The sequence below is a fragment of the Anabas testudineus genome, chromosome 16, assembly GCF_900324465.2.
Source record: "Anabas testudineus chromosome 16, fAnaTes1.2, whole genome shotgun sequence".
Lineage (NCBI taxonomy): Eukaryota > Metazoa > Chordata > Actinopteri > Anabantiformes > Anabantidae > Anabas > Anabas testudineus.
Window position 1 is genome coordinate 4,202,817 of NC_046625.1, and position 19,355 is coordinate 4,222,171.

At 38.3% G+C, this 19,355-nt stretch overlaps 2 protein-coding genes across 4 annotated transcripts in view; both read right to left on the reverse strand.

Annotated features, from left to right (window-relative positions):
* Window positions 1–2,998: 2,998 nt before the first annotated feature.
* On the reverse strand, window positions 2,999–14,711 carry LOC113169868 (ubiquitin-conjugating enzyme E2 E1-like). The gene is made up of 6 exons (XM_026371615.1): window positions 14,610–14,711; window positions 12,664–12,847; window positions 11,987–12,037; window positions 6,813–6,945; window positions 4,144–4,291; window positions 2,999–3,265 (listed from the first exon to the last, which is right to left on the reverse strand). The coding sequence occupies exons 2-6, from the start codon at window positions 12,816–12,818 to the stop codon at window positions 3,168–3,170; spliced, it is 585 nt and encodes a 194-aa protein (XP_026227400.1). The 5' UTR covers window positions 12,819–12,847; window positions 14,610–14,711; the 3' UTR covers window positions 2,999–3,167.
* Window positions 3,276–19,355, reverse strand: part of ube2e2 (ubiquitin-conjugating enzyme E2E 2) — a 37,732-nt gene continuing 21,652 nt past the window's right edge. For 2 of the 3 annotated variants that reach the window (XM_026371612.1, XM_026371613.1), the window contains exon 6: window positions 18,067–18,895. In XM_026371612.1, the coding sequence (XP_026227397.1) occupies window positions 18,798–18,895 (98 nt within the window). In that variant the 3' untranslated portion in view covers window positions 18,067–18,797. Of the gene's footprint in view, window positions 4,144–18,066; window positions 18,896–19,355 lie in introns of those variants that run through there. The other variant, XM_026371614.1, reaches the window with a different exon arrangement.

A 19,355-nucleotide genomic window follows, 5' to 3' on the forward strand; every position in this document is an offset into this window, starting at 1 on the left:
ATAAAGAAAATGAACAAGCAAGTGTTTTCATTTCACTGTGATTCTAATGTCTAAAAAAAGCTGTTCTTAGTGACAGCTGTGTTTCCTAACACAGATGAATTAGGAAACATCTGTGTACTGAGCCAGAACATAATTTGAGGCATTGTCCCTAAGTGGCTGGAACACAGTGTCCTGACATTTAGTCTCCTTCATTTTAATTACTTGTCATAAAGTGACCTTTATTGTGCTTACTCTATCATAAATTATTCTCTTGGTTATTGGAAATCTCACATGCTGAAAATATAAATGGGAACTCCCTGACTCTTTCCTGAGGTATTTGTTTTAATGTAGTATGGTGATTTGTTTCTTCACATCTACAATTTACCAAGTTAAGAGCGCCCTCGTTTATTGAAAATGAGGGCGCTCTTTGGCTGCTACATGCTCCAAAAAACACGATTTACTTCCAGTTCTCGGAAAAGACCATTTCTTATTGAGATTATTAAAGCAAATAGAGAACTGAAAATGTTTGTGTAATGTTAACCCTCAAACAGTTCCATTCAGTTAGGTTCAGGCCTCAGTGGAATTGTTCTGTCTTGGCAGAACATACTGTATGATCGTTAAAAGCACATCAGCCATGAGAAGTATTTTAAGAGCTGCACTCTGAATATCAGTTTGAGAGTTATTACTTCAGCTCTGTGCATAACTATTACTACCTAAGGTCATAAATATGACACGTATGTTTATGGTTAATTTCAACAAACTCTCAGCATAAAATTAAACCTGTGTTCCACCGTTTTATTCAGACGGGGGAGGTTCTGTATTTGTGGGACTGATGGATTCAGTGACAGTAATTGTTCTTGTAATCAGTTTTTTTTTTTTTTTTTCTTGTCCATGGATGTCCATATTCGAGGGATCGTTTCTTTGAGGCAGTCACTGCTTTTACTACCCTTCATACTGAACATTGTCTTTTTTTTAACACAGGTTTCTAGTGCAGAGGACTTCATCTACGGTATCTGAAGACAGGTGAGTGTTTCTGATCTACATACTTTATCTGGTAAATAACTGGAAGCACTCAGCCACTATTTTACCGTAAACAGTCTTATAAACAGACGTGCACACAGTCAGCAATCACAATAGGACTGAAAATAAGCAAGACGTTTTTAAATAGAATACTATGTGATTTAATTTGAGGAACTTGTAGGAATTACAACCACTTTTATACCTAAAACCTTAATTCAAGGGGCTCTAAATTAATGAGATAAACTATCATGATGATAAATGAAAAGCTCTGAAAGGCTTTTACTGCAACTCTCGTCAGAGTCACTTTGCATTTAGTGAACGTAACACATGCTTAGTTAAACTCAGGTCAGGTGATTACATTGGGAACTGCAGAATATTTATCTACATTGCTTTAAGGTCTTGGGTTGCATTCGCAGCACTTTTTGTCGATCTGAACTGTGAAGGTCCAATGAGTTCTGAAAGCACTGAAGCTGAGCAGATAATATAAAGCTAAACATTCAGACTCCCCCCTGCTGCTTTCATCAGCAGCCCCATCAACAGTAAATACAAGGGAAACTCTGGCAGCCATGCAGGTCCACGTCGTACGACACCACAACACAGCCCCCACCATGCTTCACAGATGAGGTGCCTGATAAGCTGATCCACAACAGCAACCCCCCATATGGGGATTAACAAAGTAAAAGTAAATTCAAAAACGAATTAGCAGTTCCTTCCCTTCTACAAGCTCTTCTAATTTTTCTTTTATTATTTTATTAGATCATTAATTTAATTAATTACATTTTATGTGTCGATAGGATGTTGGTTCAGAACTGTACCGGGCTTTTTACATGTTTTTTTGGGAAACCTCTAAAGCGGCCTTCCTGTTTTTGAAGCCCTCTGTATTTACTCTGTTGTCGTCTCTTGTCTGTTGACACAGATTAAGTTTAGTTTGAAGGGCGTTTTATGAGGTCAACTTCCGTGACCCCTTCACTAAGGAAAGAATTCTGCCACAGTGGTTTTCTGTGATCTTCCGGGCTCTTTGGTGTTCCTGAGCTCACCGGTGTGTTCGTAAACGTTAATGTTATCTCTCTGATGGCTTTTCAGCCTAATGATGGCTCAGTGCAGGTATTTGGAACTACACTTAGAGCATGTTTTGTGTGTCTTGAAGGAAGAGGCAGTGATTTGCCAACAGCAAAAGTCCAGCTTCTTACTGCCTTTACAGCCACATGATGTTTACAATGTGATGTCAGTTAAATGAATAAATTATGTTGCTATATTAGGTCTTATGTAGCAACACCAGGGGTCACAAACGAGGACTGATGTGTGGTCTGTGGTTGAAACTGGAACACAGAGCAAAGTTTAGAGCTATTGCTGGTTGTTTCCTGTTATTGAGCTAAATATGTAATCCTGGTTTGTGAAACAGCCGCAAAGATGAAAAATGAAGCAACCCAAGGGCTGGGATAGAATTTGATTTTCAGTGACTGCACTGATCGTTTCATATTTAGTATAAGTCTGTTGTTCAAATTAATGAAGAACTCTACAGATGTTTGTAAATGTTTAAAGAGTTTAGTCCAATGTTTGACAATTGCTGTGACACAAACAGTAGATATGAAAAAAACTGCCCTAAACACAGTAAAATATGTCCTGCTGAACACTGCTGCTACTGCTTTGACATGGTTTATTGATCGTTCGTCACTGCTGACTTGTGTTTTGAGAATGCACAGAGGTAAAAGCAGTAGTTCTGCTCATTTTGCTTCAGTTCCTGAACAAGCAAAACATCAGAAATGTGCTGCAGCTGTAGCCAGAATCTGAAAAGTAAGTCTGCTGCAAACCTGTTTCATCAAGACTTTCATCATGTGTCCTTATTTATAACAATAATTAATTATTAAAAGATACAGGTAAATGTTCTATGTACACTATTTGTCAACAAGGAGGCGTAATTCTTATACTTGTTGACATATGTTACAACTACAATCCTCCCTTTAATGTAACAGTGTAAAAAATGACAGGCAGGTCTTCCTTTCCATCGTGTTCCTTTATTACCATATTTGCAGAGATAACTTAATCAGGAAGCAAAAAATATACCAGACAATAAAGTACTAAAAATCTGAGATAGAAATAACCCCCCAACACAAACCACCCAGAGTCCCCCACCCGTCCTCCACCTCCCACCACCGTCCTCTGTGGGTTTATGTAGCGTATCGCTTCGTCCACTGTTTGGCCGTTCGGTCATGTTCCGCTCTGTTAGTCGTGTACTGGGTGGCGATGCTTCCCACCAGGGGATCAGCTGAGCAGGAGAAGAACAGATTCAAGTTAACTTTCTTCACAGGTAAGAGATTAAAAAAAAGCAGTTCTTATTTTAATGAACACTAACTTTTATAAACTAATTATTTTAGATTTACTTAGAAAATACACAACATCTGCTCACAGTTTGAGAGATCCATCTGAGAAGGAAACCAGTCACACCAAAGTATAAAACTCCCACACACAGTCTCACTGCAATGTGTTTATGACTTGACGTTTCCGGGTGTTCTGCCTTCAACATGTCATTAGGTCACCTGATGAAGGCATGGTTCACTACTTTTAACATAATAATACTTGACGGGTCGTTTCATTACCTCCACTTAACAGTTTCGATGTCATTTTACAGTTTCTTATAATCAAAACACATCGCAGACGTTGGAACAAGTGAAGTGTGTCAACTGGGGGACTAAACTAGGGTTATGTCTTTTATCCCCGCCGGCGGGTAAGATGCAAAAATACCCCGGTGGCTTTCACTCTTACGAGCCAAGTACATATCTAAACTAGACTGATTGTCCAGATGACGCTGGGCTTCCTGTCAAGGTGGCCGTGCTGACAAGATTTACCAGCATTTATGAGGCATGAGTTTCACATTTCTGTTAGTTTGTAAAAGCATGAAAAAGCTGCACAGGTGACTTAACTTCTGAAACAGTACATGAGCCTGAAAATGAACGTTTTCCTCGTCTCCTGTCACAGACCTACAGTTATATGCTGTGAGAAACACTTGAGATTTGACGAGAGTCAAGGCTGTCGGCTGCTGCTGCTCAGCACTTCAAACCTTATCTGGTATCTTGAATGTTACAGCTCAGACAGTTGTTTTAACACAGCTCTGATCAGTGTCACCAAACTAAACATCTGTCTTACCTGGGTTACAGTCTGTGAGCAGGGAGCAGATGGACAGCAGCACCTTGGAGATGGTGAGCGCGGGGCTCCAGTTGTCCTTCAGGATGTCCAGACAGATCACCCCCTGACTGTTGATGTTGCAGTGATAGATCCTCGTACGGAAGGTTACCTGCAGACAAACGACCGGTCAGTTCAGTGGTGTAAAACAAGTCCTGCATGCACAATGTTACTTCTGCAAAAAGTACATAGTAAAACTACTTTCTATGCAGAATGTTTAAGATTAATTTTTACAGGTGACTAAATTAATAATAGTAACTAATTTATAAATGATTTAAAAATTATTTACTTGACATACTTCAGGACAGCTTCTGAATATCACACCCGTGATCAATAAAGTGTTAATACTGTAGTATACTGTACTGTACAGTAGTATTAAGAGGGGAATAACTGCAGGAAATAAATACTGTTACACACAGTAACTGCAGTACTTTACAGACACTTGTATTGTTTCTCTGCAGGAGTCGAAGCCCTCTGGTGGCTGAAGAGATGAACTTCACCAGACCAGGAAACGGATCATTTCGTGAGCTGTTTTCTTTCTTTTGTTTTTATAAAAATATGACTAAGAACCAGCTGCTTTTCATTTTCTCTTTTAATCATCAGTGCCTTGAGCAGCCCTGACAGCATGTGTGTTATTTACAGTAAACGTACCGATAACACACTGAAAGTTATTTTAGGACAAGTGAACTGTGGAAAATCTCAGCTGCTGCTTCAACATTTCTATTTATCAGCGTGCATGAGGACCTGGAGCCGCAGGCACATTAACTACACGCAGTTCACAGAACAGTAGTTTGCATACAGGTATTTTTAAATATTACATTCACTGTTTTTTCCTTGAGGCTGTTTCCTACACACATACACAAAAAGATACTCGTCAGAAACAGAAGATCTATAAACGTTTGTTTTGAATTGAAAATTAGTGTCAAGGTTTGCTGTTGTTTCTTTATCTCCCCACTTCAGGTTGTTTTGTAGGATAATGTCAGTATTTTTTAAAAACATTGATATTCTGTTCTCACTGCCAATGAGTCATAATAAAAACAGTTTTTGCCACTGGTGCCTTTTCACGGCCAATGTAACGACCGTATCTGTAAAAAAGAATTCTTGTGTGGGGGAAAATTAGACATCAGGGTTTCTGCAGTTTTTGTATTTTACATTTACATTTTTTCCTTATTTCTCACCTCTGTGACTCAGTAACAGTACAGTTGGACTATTACAGTGAAGAACGTTTTAGACCTTTTAGATGTTCCGATCAGTGAAATTAATCTGCTCATGTCTGATAAGTAGCTTTAAATGGAAACTTCTCTACACCTGCACCAGTTTTCAAACCGGTGCTTGAGAAGGAGAAAATCTGAAAATCTTGGTAAAGACTTGTAAAACAACAACAACAGGTCTGTTTTTCCAGAATCAGGACTAACAACATCATACATTTAACAGCCGTTCATAGTTGAGATTCCCACAGCTGTGTGAAAACCACAGTAGGTTTTTCCAGTAGATCTCGTTGATGTTGTCTCTAACTGGATTTAAATCAGCGTCATGTTGGTAAAGATGCTTCTGATTCTGGTAAAAATCAGTTTGAATTATTTTGTTCTCTTCCTTTACAGTTAATAAATAGTGACTTTTTGTGGGCTGAGCGTCGCTGGGGGCAAAATAACCTGTGTTACCTGAACAAGGTAACATTAACCAACAGAACAGTTAATTTCTGACTAACATAAGGTGGTCGTGACAAACTTTTAGATTTATCTGTAACTACAACAGACAATATTTAACTTTAACAAACATAAACAAGTTTGTTTATCCTGTTTAACCACAGTATTATAGTATTATAGTAGTATTTTCTTGACTGGCAACATCAGTATTGGTAATAGTATTGATTCATTAGCCTATAATTAAACTGAATGTGATTTCACATTAAAATAACATAGATGCATGAGATAGAATATAGATGCAGCATTTATCAGTCAGTTAAGATACGTAACATTATGTCCACACCAGCTCCGGATACAGGACATATTGGTTCAGATTAAGGTTACAGGGGAACAGATTCAAGCTCTAACACCAACTATAGAGAGAATTCAGTAAAGCGAGTGGAGACCCGAGAACAAGCACAGCGAGGTCAGTAAACCTGCTTCATCACGACTGCAAAACGTTCCATCTGACAAAATCTCCTACACATCGTCTTATTTGGGCTGTAATATCTACTAAACTGCAGACATAATTCTTGTTATCTCAATTATCTCATTTTAATAATTGTTGGAAGCCATCTTAAGTGTTCGATGCTGATGGTAAAAATGCTAAAACAAGTGTCTGGTAAAAGGATTTATGCATAAGATAAGATAAAGCTTTATTGTCATTGCACAGTCACAGTCATAATATACATTACATCTTCCTCTGCTGGAATTTATAAGGTGCAAAATGAAACTTAGTATTTTTAGTCTCCTGTCTGTTTATTGCTTTCAGGAAACATCTGTAGTCGGAGCTCTCGGGGTATAAACCACTGTGCTGTATTTTGGTCTCTGATAAACTTTAAATGGTCGTTGCCCTTTCTCAACGCCAACACGACACCTTCCGTTACATTAACGCAGCTGTGTTTCTGTCTGAGCACCTGCTGGGTGGTGTAGTAATAGCGTCAGTACCTTGGGAGGTTTGAAGGGGTAGTCGGGTGTGAAGGCGATGTCCAGGAAGAAGACGCCTCCCTCGTACACGGAGCCCGGTGGTCCCAGGATGGTCGACCTCCACTCATAGATGTTGTCTCCTTTTGGGCCAGCACTGCCGGCGGAAACATAAAAATTCAAATGTTAGAATACAACAGTAAATTAAGTCCTGTCAACTACTTATAAAGTGCCATGATCTCCCTGCTGCTGTACGCTGGGACAAAGTGCATTTCCCATTTCGAAGAATCAGTGTTTGTTCTCGTCTCTGTTGGTTTATAGGCTGGATCACAGTGTCTCATCAATAATGCCAGGGAAGAGAAACACCCCGAGGGAAAACAAACACACTGTGCTGTTACAAAATAAATATCATCTGCAAACAGAAACGCACAGAGCATATACTGCACAATAAATACACACTGAGGACGAGAGTCAGTATATCAATGTCGATTATGTGCTGCTGTTACTTCAAATAAATGCAACGCACTGCACTGTCACTACAGAATGAAAGTCCCATTCATTCATGTACTGTGTGTATAAGCTTACTGGCAGCACGCTGGAGTATGTGGGTGTTGCAGTTTTTGTCTTTGCTGAGTAGACTATAAAGGCCAGATTCCATTCAAGACGTGCTCAACATTAAAGGGAAATTCCACCTAAATTAATGCTTCTTTCTGCGAGAAATTTTAATTTTTGTAATTTAATTTAAATTTGCTGTGTCTTTTTAATTAGAGTTTGGATATAATCTGCAGAAATGTCGAGAGTGACTTCTGCTGATTAACGGTCATAAAAAATTCAGTATGTTTTCCCTTTAAATGTGAGGTGATGAAAGTTAGTTTTCCCCCGAGCATCATTCAGAAGATGTTTCAGTTCAAAGCGAATCCCCAGTGATGTGTCCCTGCGTCATGATCTGTAATCTGTATTGACTTTTCCTCGCTTTATCCCTCTAACACGCAGAACATGTGGTCTTCATCCCCTGAGGAGCAAGGAATACAAGGCATAACAGTATTGATCCCAGACTCCTCGAGGGAGCCGGGCAGATGTTTCCCTCTGCCGTTTTTTTAAAATCAACGTCAACACGAGTGTTTGGCCGAGTTTCAGCACCACAGTTAAAACAGAGAAAATTAACAGAGAGCTCAGTTTGGGCTGATTAACCAGGTGGTAAATTATGTGACTGGTAGCTTTGACTTTCAAGTGGATGATTTTAATAAAAGAAGCCATTTTTTTTTATCACACTGTGCCAATAAGCATCAAAGCATGTTCATCCATCAAATGATGCTAAATTATAATGAAAAGGTAAAAAAACTAATTGAAATCACAGCAACCATCACAAGTCAATTATTTTGGTTTAGTTTAATATAAAACTGAATAATTACTCGTTTGCCTGATCCACAGAAAGTAAAGTGCTGTTTTAGTGATTAATTTAAAAGCAGCTTCTCCACAAATCTGGATTATCTACAGTACATCAAAGTAAACTGTTTTGGATTGTTGCTCATAAAAAAACAAGACATTAAAATGTCACTTTGGCCTCTTTTGCGATAAAATGGTTCGAAACCTAATCAATGCTCAAAGTGACTGTTAGTAGCAGCAGCTAATGTCATTGAGCAGCGAAAGCTGTCTTCAGTCGTGCGCTGCAGCCCTGAACTTCTCCAGACATTCCACAGAGGCGCTGCATGTCCTGACCTACCAGCTCTGTGTGAAAACAGTGAGCAAGTGGGCATGTTGACGATGTTCCCATTCAGAACGACACCAAACTATGGGAAATATTTGACACACTTTCTAGTGCTGCACCACGCGTCTCTCCGGGGTTATGTCTGTACACAAAGCATCGTTTCTAATCACTCAACCCTGTTTTGAGTTCATGTGAGGAAGTAGCTTAAATAAACGAATCATCAACAGTCTGTTATAAAAAAGTCACAACATAAACTTGATTGTCACTTTTTGAACATTTAAATTATTATATTAGATTAACTGCATTAGATATAACTTAATACGAGTCCTTTTATTCTCAGTGCTGGGGCAGGTTGTGTTTAAAGCCGTCACGCTTCGTTGCTATAAATAATGGGTCCATTATGAATTTGCGTGGACGACACAAGCCTGTTGCAAAAGCCTCACTGCTCTTGTTGTGTTTCAGTTTCAGAACCTCCAGCTGCAGTCATCCATCCTCAATCCACAATTAAATCCATTAATTTAACCAAGAACATCATCGAGACACAAATAACCTTGTGACTCTGTGCTTTCTTTAAATTTAAAAAGGAAATTAACTCATTCTGACATTTGCTAGTGTTTCTATTGTTTCTATTTTAAGGAGCTTGTGAGCGTACGGATATAAACAGAAGGTCACAATTCACAGTGACCTACATGTTGGTGCATTAAAGAAAAACACTCCTTCTGCACCTCACTAAACAAACTGTTTGATTTTCTAAATGGGCTGAATTTTAAATGAAGGCTGGTGGCCTGTGGGGCTGCAGGTAAAGAGAATAAAATTAAATCCAGCTTTTGTCTGGAGCTCCTTTTCCCACCCAGGAAGAGTCCAAGCTTCTTTTATAAACATTAATGAATAAAAAAAATATATATTTAATTTTAATTATAACTTAGTTTTACGACTGTGACTGAATAAATTCTTTGTTTTTCTTTCTTTCAGCAGCAAATATCCAGACAGTGTTCATTTCATTTCTGGGCTCGTCTGTTGCCTGAGGCTGCTTTTTTGATCTGTTAAACCCATGATGGGAGAGATTCCTCTTTTTGTCTTCTCCTTCCACAGGGAGGTCAGAGGTCAGACTTAGCTGTCTGCAGCAGCCTGGGGCAGTGAGGGCTGCAGTGATTTACCTCAAGACACTGCGGCAGGAGGAGGCTGCACCCAGACCATCCGGTTTTAAGCACAGTGCTTCTAATCACAGCCAAACGTATTCAGCTAGTTTTGTCCAACAAAAACCCAGAAACATTCATCATCAGTTTATTTTTGTACAAAATGAAAAGACTCAATCCAAAACTCTTGGACTGTGTAAATGTTTTTGCTTAAAGTGAAACTAAAATCTACAGTTCAATTTCTACTAATGCATCGTTTCAGCTCTAAATCAATGTTTCCTTTGATGTTTCTTGTACATCTAACCCCAACTATAACAGCTGCACTTTACTGAGAAATATATTTAGATTTTAACAGTACTGAACAACACTGCAGTGAACGACTGACACTGACTGATCCACAATTCTTAATTGATGTCATTACACAGTTATAACAACATAACCTTATTTATCTTCAGGGACAAAAAGTTTTGTTTTAAACCTTTTCACCTGTCCTTAATAAAAAATGTGTAGTTACAAAACTCTAATTTAACTCTGACTTTACACGTAGTAAATGTAAATTTATGTAACACACAGCACTAACAAGCTGTAAAATGTAGATGGTTCGGTTCCTATCTTTGTCACAGTTTCCAAAGTGTCCCTCCACCTCCAGTCTAAACTATGTTTTATTCATGCTCCACCTCACTTGGCTGTTTGACCTTCACTGTGCAGAATAATGTATGAGCGGGTTTTGATCCTAGGAGGATGTTTTCACATTTATCTGGCAAAGCGACAACAGATCGCCGTGTTTAAAATGTACGTATGAGCCTGTTTTTGTGACCTTACAACTAATTTGGAGCCAATCAATGACCAGTGGATGAAAGTCCAACCTGAAAACCTGCAGAGACCATCCACTTCTAACAGACTTTTCAGTGAACTATGAGACGTCCTGCGACCAGTAATTAAACTTCTGAATTTACCGAATATTTTTAGATTGTGACTCTGTTCAATCAGGGAGTTGGAGTTTAGATAATCCGAAGTTTAAATTATGTCACTGAACTTTGCTGACATTAAATATTATTCCAAACAGACTGCTGGGGCTCTTTAATTATACAATTTATAATTGATCGATTACTCAATTATTGATTAAAAGCTGATGTTTAAAGTTAAACTGGAATCAATGCAGTTTTTAATTAATTTATATGGGGGGAGGAATAGCTTAAAAGTGCCTTATTATACTCAGGGTTACTCATGCGTTTATTGCATCGACATCTAAAATAAACATACCCCAACACAGCATAGCAACAGCTCATTAATGTTCAAATGTCTCTAAAGTGGTGCTTCATTCGTTTGCACATTATTTGTGCACATGTGTAGGAGCAAAAACAAACATTTTTGCTCCATTAACTCTCAAGTAATTAGCATCAGACATCACAGTAACAGTGATAGCGAATAGGTCATTTTGCTCGTACACATGTGCACAAAGTCCAAAAGAATGAGAGCACTTTTGAGTCACGTGGCCACTAATAAGATGCTGATGTTACGGCCTCTGCTTCTAAGTTTAATGTTTAATTTCTCAAAGTGGTTCGAGCACAAATTGTGTGAAAACTCAATCAAGTGTTAACTTCACAGCGGTGCACAGTGTTCAGTAATATGCCCACAGGCTTCAGTGGTTTGGTACATACTGTCTGTAATTAGACATACAATAGTAAGTCGTTAATGTGAAATGTGCACGTGTTCATTCGTAGCCTTACAGGATTAACTCGTAATCTCATAGCTTAGCTGTTAACTATCACTTTGCAGCGTCCGTTTTATTTTATTAAATTCCAGTACTGATGTTGTATTTGTACTACAGAAAGTAAAACACTTTGTGTTAAAAGCTGCTGAGAGCTCCTTCTCCAGTGAACTATACTCTGTGTTGGACTGCTGAGCAGTGACGCCACTGTGTGTGCACGGACTGGTGTGTTAGGATCTCCTTTTCATACTGGCACTACTCAGCAGCTGCTAAGGTTTCATGATGAATACTAATGTGAACTTTCTGCAGTAGCGCCCGTTATCACAGATGTTGAGAGAACATAGTGAAAACACTGCAGTCCACCTCAGAAATCCTATATTAGGAAAATACTTCAGTTCTCTAGCAGCTACAGAAACATCTGAAAGCGACATAAAATTAACTGGTGTACAAACATCAACTTTTATAATTAAGAAATAATGTGCATGTAAATGATGCCGAGCACGACTAGAACAGTGAGTGAGGTCTTCGAGTCTGAGTCAAAGTTTTATAATAACATTTGGTATCAGTAGAAAACTAGCAGCATTAGTATTTTTCTCATGATTAAACCACTGGACAGAAAATTAAATAAAAGAGTGAAACCCACCTGCAGTTTGGCGGAGGGTCCAGGGTAATGTCAGCCAGCTCTTTCTGAATCCTGCACACAAAATTAAAATAAAAAAATCAGTAGGGAACCTCGACTGTCCCAAAAATGTCATGGAATATCCTTCATTTCTGTCACATCATCCATGTGACTGACGTGTTGGATTACTCGATCATCCTCGTACAGTATTTTGATCGCTTAGTGAATAATTTCTGAGTAAAACAGAGAACAGTGTTTTTGAAAGTTAATTCTAACCAGACCGAGAAAAGGGGAAACTGTGTGTTGCTTATTATAAACACGGCTTTATATTGTGTGAATGTGCACGTTATGGTCAAGCTGCAAAGCAGTTATAGCTTGTGTTCCTCTTTTAATGCATTACTTTCCATATAATGTATAACTTGCCTTGTTCCTCACTTTGGATAAAAGCGTCTGCCAAATGACTAAATGTAAATGTATAACTGCAAAACCATGATGCAAGGTTGAAGTACTAGGAAACACAGCTCCTTCTACTCAAATGGACTTTTAGGGCTCCAGATATTGAAGTGTGATCAGTGTGGGTCCTAAAAAAGATTAGAGCAAAATACTAGGAGAAACAACTGACGGCCTGTGAGATATTTCCTGAGCTACATCAGAGTGTAATAAATGATTCATCACTGTACAATCTGGGATTTTATTTTTACCTTTTGGCGCTGGTGGAAAGCAGCTTGGAGGTCTTGCTCATGCTGGCTTTGCTCTCCCGTTTCTTCTTGCAAGGCGTGTCCCTCTGTCTGGTTTGGCTGGAGGAAGGTGGCGACGAGGAAGAGCTGGTGCTGGCACGGGAATCCTCATCCGACATACCGGTTTGGATTGGAGAAGAGCCGAAACCTGAGACAGAAATCAAAACCTCAAAATAAATGATCAGCGTTAACACCACAGCTGCATGATGGAGCAGTTTCACAATGATTTTTAACCAAACCAGATGCTAATTTATCCCCGACTGGCCACAGAAGCTGTTTGGTTTCATATTTCACAAGCAACTTTCACTATTTATTCACGTTCATGTGTTGCAACTGCTGGCGTCCTGTCACAGCAGCTGGTAGAGAAGACCTAATGGTAGATCGTACACTTGTTGTGAAAGCCTAAAATCTCTCTAAATCCAACGGAAAAGACTCGTTTCTGACTACAAAATGTTTATGGCAGCTGTGATATCTGCACTGATTTAGTAGACAACCCAACATTTTGCATAGGTCACACTTACTGTTCATATTTTCCTCTCTATTTGCATCGTTTTGACATTTGAAAAACGTTTTTTCATGTCTTTTCACCGCGCAGTGCATATTTACCTCCTTTTATTGACTTCAGTCTCTTCTAGACCTTTAAAAAGGTATTAAAGTTTGTTTATAAAGATCGTACAAACTTCATTCCCCCGTCTGTCATTGGCAAAACATTTACATGTAGCTATTTTATTCAAAGCAACTCACAATTTACACACAGCAAAAGCAACTTTTCCACATAAGATATTAGCGTGCAGACAGGAGAGGACAGGGATCGAACCGCCGATCCTGCTGTTAATGGAAGATCTGCTCCATCCCCTGTCTAATACTGCAGTAATGTTACTTACAAATACTTCTACATGTGATTTCAGCTAAATCAGGGGGCAAAAACCTGCAGCAGCTCCTGCTTCTGTCATAAGAATAAGAATTAAATAGTCAAATGATAGCACCTGTTAAATAATAGTGTGTGTGAGAGTGTGTGTGTGTGTGTGTGTGTGTCAGGTTGAACTGTGGTCTTTAAAGGTCTTTGTGCAGAAGTACAACTGTATCGTTTGCTAACTTATGCAACTGGACCCTGGTATTTAAATGTTTGTTTACTTTATGTTTTTAGATTCACGGTCGATGAATTACAGCCAATATGATGAGTCAATATTGGATGTATGTTTAAAGTCCCCTCTTGTTTATTTACTGCCTGAATAATGTGTGTGATACTCACTTAGCTGTTAGCTTAGCTTAGCTGCTGCGTTTTATTTTAACGTTAGCTAACGTTTCCGTAACCGCCGTTAGCCGACGAGCTAAGAGAGGATTTAACCTTTTCACAACCACCAGCTCAGCTGACGGGTTGTAATTAAACGCTAATCAGTTCAATGATTAACTAGTTAGTTGGTCGTGACGGTGACCCCCCTCCCTCCCCGCCTCCGTCCCCATGAACGAAGCTGCCTGCCCCCCTCCTTAACTCCTGATCACCCAGGCCCAGCGACTCGGGGGATAGGGCTACTTCTTGGAACGGCGTTGAGGGGAAACCTGCGTGCTGAGCATCGTTTGCAACAGAAAACCCGTGGACTGCATTAAAACGTGGACTCTTCCAGTCTGGACACACAACAACCGGGCTGTGTTGGACCGAGTCGAGCCGCCTAAGGTGCATTTTAAGACGCATACATCGAATATTGAAACGCTCCAGGAGCCACTCCGCTCCAGCACATAGCCGGAGCCGCTTTTCCGTGACCGTGTTGTTTGTTTTCTCGTCTTTTCTGCGTCTGTGGGAAAAAGTGTCTTCATGAAAACAGACACGGGCAGAAGACCGACTCCTACCGGCCCTCTACACCGTACCATGTCGGCTGTAAGCGTCTATTTCCCCCGCTGGTAAAACTTACCCGGTCTATTGTGTCTGGACCTCCGCCACAGTCACGGCTGGCTGGTGCCTGTCGCCCTCTGCGGAACGGAAGTAGCCTTCCGCGGCTGCAGTGGACTGAGCAGCACCGGTGGAAACAAACAACCAATAAACAACAAATAAACAACAAATAAACAAAGTAACAACCAATAAACAACAAATAAACAAAGTAACAACCAATAAACAACAAATAAACAAAGTAACAACCAATAAACAACCAATAAACAACAAATAAACAAAGTAACAACCAATAAACAACAAATAAACAACAAATAAACAAAGTAACAACCAATAAACAACAAATAAACAAAGTAACAACCAATAAACAACAAATAAACAACAAATAAACAAAGTAACAACCAATAAACAACAAATAAACAAAGTAACAACCAATAAACAACAAATAAACAACAAATAAACAACAAATAAACAAAGTAAAACCAATAAACAACAAATAAACAAAGTTACAACCAATAAACAACAAATAAACAAAGTTACAACCAACTAACAACCAATAAACAACAAATAAACAAAGTAACAACCAATAAACAACAAATAAACAAAGTAACAACCAATAAACAACAAATAAACAACCAACTAACAACCAATAAACAACAAATAAACAACAAATAAACAAAGTAACAACCAATAAACAACAAATAAACAACCAACAAACAACCAATAAACAACAAATAAACAACAAATAAACAAAGTAACAACCAATAAACAACAAATAAACAAAGTAACAACCAATAAACAACAAATAAACAAAGTAACAACCAATAAACAACCAATAAACAACAAATAAACAAAGTAACAACCAATAAACAACAAATAAACAAAGTAACAACCAATAAACAACAAATAAACAAAGTAACAACCAATAAACAACAAATAAACAAAGTAACAACCAATAAACAACAAATAAACAAAGTAACAACCAATAAACAAACAAACAAACAACAAATAAACAAAGTAACAACCAATAAACAACAAATAAACAAAGTAACAACCAATAAACAACCAATAAACAACAAATAAACAAAGTAACAACCAATAAACAACCAATAAACAACAAATAAACAAAGTAACAACCAATAAACAACAAATAAACAAAGTAACAACCAATAAACAAACAAACAAACAACTAACAACCAATAAACAAACAACTAACAACCAATAAACAAACAAACGACAAATAAACAACGAATAAACAAAGTAACAACCAATAAACAACAAATAAACAACAAATAAACAAAGTAACAACCAATAAACAACAAATAAACAACAAATAAACAAAGTAACAACCAATAAACAACAAACAAACAACCAATAAACAAACAACAAACAAACAACTCCCTGAGTTTTAGACACGTGAACTAATCAGCAAACAAAAATACAATATAAACTTCAAATATATAAAAATGAACAGATAGATTTTAAAGTCCAGTTGTATCTGACAACAATAAAAAAACCCACAAATTATGATGTAGGCATGAAAACCCTGACATAAAGTACAATAACAGTGAATTAGAACAATTTAAATCACCTCAAAAACAATAAACGTTATATTTCTTATTGTATTTAAAGGGGGAATAAAAAATCCTCCAAGTGATGTCACCTGCTCCTGATGACGTCACCCGGAGGAGTTATAAAGTTTTAAATAAAACTGATTTAAACTTGAACTCTAAGTAGAAACCAGGAGTAGTTTATTTCAGCATCTCCATTTTATAGTTACTTCATACTTCAGCTCGTCAGCAGCAGTAGTGGATAAAGTACTTCAATCATTTACTTAAAGTAGTAGTACCACAGTGTAGAAATACTGTGTTTTAAAAAAACTTCTACGCTGTAGAATGTTCTGCTGGACAGCTGGGTCCGATGATTACACTTTATTTCCTTTTATTAATCTGAAACTGAAATGGAACTAGTAACAATCATTATCAGTAAACAGTGAAGTAAAAGTACAATTTTATCACAGAAATGTAGTAAAGTCAAAGTATGAAGCAGCAGAAAATAGAAAAACTCAGTGTGAATAACTCGTCAGATGTAGTACACAAACTCAGTACTGAAGTACAAGTGCTGCACTAACATTACAAGTAGTATCACTGTTGAATTTCAAGTATTACTGCACAGAACAGTTAAATCTACTTCAACTAATTAGATCAGTGAAACGTGAAGTCAGATTGACGGAGTATTTTCACAGTTTGTGGACTGCTGGTGTTGTACTTTTAATTAAGTGAAGCATCTGACAGAGTAACTCCCACCGCTGCTGGTAGGTGTGATATTGCGTTCTCTATATTTAGGTTAAGATTTGAGCTTCGGTTGTGACTAAGCTGCTGCATCAGTGGCCACAGAAACTGAAAAACCACTTCAACTCACCACGTGTCCCTGGACGCATCTAAGAATTACAAGGTGTTATTATGGCAGCAGTGAGCAGCTCCACAGGACATTTTCACAGTCTTTACTTCACTTTCTGCTTCCGTCATAAACAATAGACATTTTAAAACGTGCATCTGGTGCAATCGCTCGTAAATTACGTACTAGGTTATTTTGAGGTGGGAACAGTCCCTCACAGCTGTGTAGTACATGATGTACTGTTACCTACTGGTGAACGTGTGAGTTGAAAAGATTGTTGATCTATTCAAACTATTCTGTGCATTTAAAGAAAGACTTCGTCGTCACTGAGATTAAAAAAAGATTCTTACACTGAGTCAAACGTTCAAACACCAACATGACAGAACTCACAGAGGAATGAAATGACACGATTTATGTCCCAGCGTCTTGAACAAAGGCCACAAACAGCAAACAGCAACCTCTAATTATTATTCTTGATTGTTCATTCTGTACAGTCTATGTCTCCATCTCATCTCTAACATAAAGTCCAGTATATCTAGTGTTAGTTCAGCTCCCACTAATAAAAACTAGTTTTGCTGTCTTGTTATTTTTGCACAGCACCAAGTCATTGAGAACATGAACCTAGACGTACACGAGGATCTGAACTGGAAAACAGGTTGTTGATGAAATCAGTGGTGCTAGAAAATAGTTTTAGACATTTACTTTTTCATTTTAGAAAGTAAGCATGAGTACATTTGATAGTATAGCTAAGAAACCCCAGTTCTCTTACTTCTAGATGATCCTTTTCTTAATTTATCACGTCTACAAAGACTGTACCTCAACCCAAAAATATTTATTACTTTCTTGGATTTGACTATGAACAGATGTAAGTATCCTGTAAACAGTAAACAGTAAACTCATGTAGGAGCAGATACACTCTCTTAACCAGGACCAAAGCGAACCGCCGACTGTCGCTGTATAGATATGAGGCACCGTCGCGTCCTGTTTCTGTTTCTAATGAGGTGAGAAGTGGACGGAGTGACTAGCAGATCGTTCAGTAGCTGTAAATACTTGAGGATGCTGAAGCCAAACAGACAGAAGCAAAGTGTTTTCTCACAAGCCAACCACAGTGTGTTTTATTGGGTGCTTCAGTAATACAAGTGCACAAAAAAAACCACTCTGCAATTGCAGAGGTGGCGGGTAGCCAGTAAATATACAAGTCCTGCCTCTTTCACAGGCAGACCTATACTTTTGTGGTCTGCCTCAAAAGCCTTTGAAAAAATACATACAGTACAAACAAAATCAGAGGAAGTTAAAAAGCGTGAAGGATCCATTGACGCAAACTTTCCTGTTCCATGCAGATAACATATCGATGACAAATACAAAAAAAAAACAAAAAACTAAAGTAAAAGCATATATTCTGCATGTTTGTTCCAGATGCCACTGAGAAAATGAGAATACATACTGTATAGCTGGAGGACGATGCATATGATAATTATAATATTCTGTTTTTTCTCCAATACAATACTTCCAACATTCAGATATTGGAAAATAAAAATCCCAATCTACTCTTTGTATAAAAAAGAAGCTTTCAAGTCAACAAGGAACAAAGGACTTTTTTTTTTGTTGTTGTTGTTGTTTGATTTCCTTTTTTTAATACACAGAAAAGGTAGATAAAATGCAGAGGGGGAGGAGGAAGAGGAGGGTGATAGGAGGGCAGGTATACTGTTGCACTTAGTGAGTGTGCTTTGACAGACTAAGGGTGACAGAGAGGTAGAGAGAGGTACATTGAAGGGCGAGGGGCGTCAAGGAGCTGGGGTGGTTTGCAGCGCGGGGTCTATGTGGCGTATCTCTTCGTCCATTGTTTGGCTATTCTGTCATGCTCTGTTCTGTTGGTCAGGTACTGTGTGGCGATGCTTCCCACCAAAGGGTCGGCTGAAAAAGAGAGAGAGACGATCTGTCAGTCATCGTGAGGCGTAAGGAGGGAGAACAGGAACCACAAATACGAATCAACTGGCTTCTCAAGTCCTGGAAACAGCAGACAGATAAATAAGACCAGCTGTGTCGTACAGAACCCATTTCCATCTGTACTCATCTAGGTTCAGATTAGAAGGTAATGGTCATTTTAAAGACATTTTTACACAACTTTTAATGTAATTTTACATATTTTATATCACACATGAGGAAAAAATGTGTTGTTAAAGCTCCCGACTGCACAGAGTCCACAGCATCACAGCTTCTATCAGTGGTGTAGACTGTTTTCAGTCCACGTCTCATTAAACGAAGACGTGTGATGTTATCTCACACAGAACAAGACGTGTGGATGTTTGTGAACAACGAAAAATAAAAAGAACTCCTGACGAGGCAGTTCTTTATAATTAATGTTCACAACCTG

Coding starts and splice junctions, on each gene's coding strand:
- LOC113169868 (XM_026371615.1), bottom strand. CDS start 12,818: ATGTCGGATGAGGATTCCCGTGCCAGCACCAGCTCTTCCTCGTCGCCA. Junction 12,038..12,663: donor CTTTCCACCAGCGCCAAAAG/GTAAAAATAAAA, acceptor TTTTGTGTGCAG/GATTCAGAAAGAGCTGGCTG. Junction 6,946..11,986: donor GACCCTCCGCCAAACTGCAG/GTGGGTTTCACT, acceptor TTCCGCCGGCAG/TGCTGGCCCAAAAGGAGACA.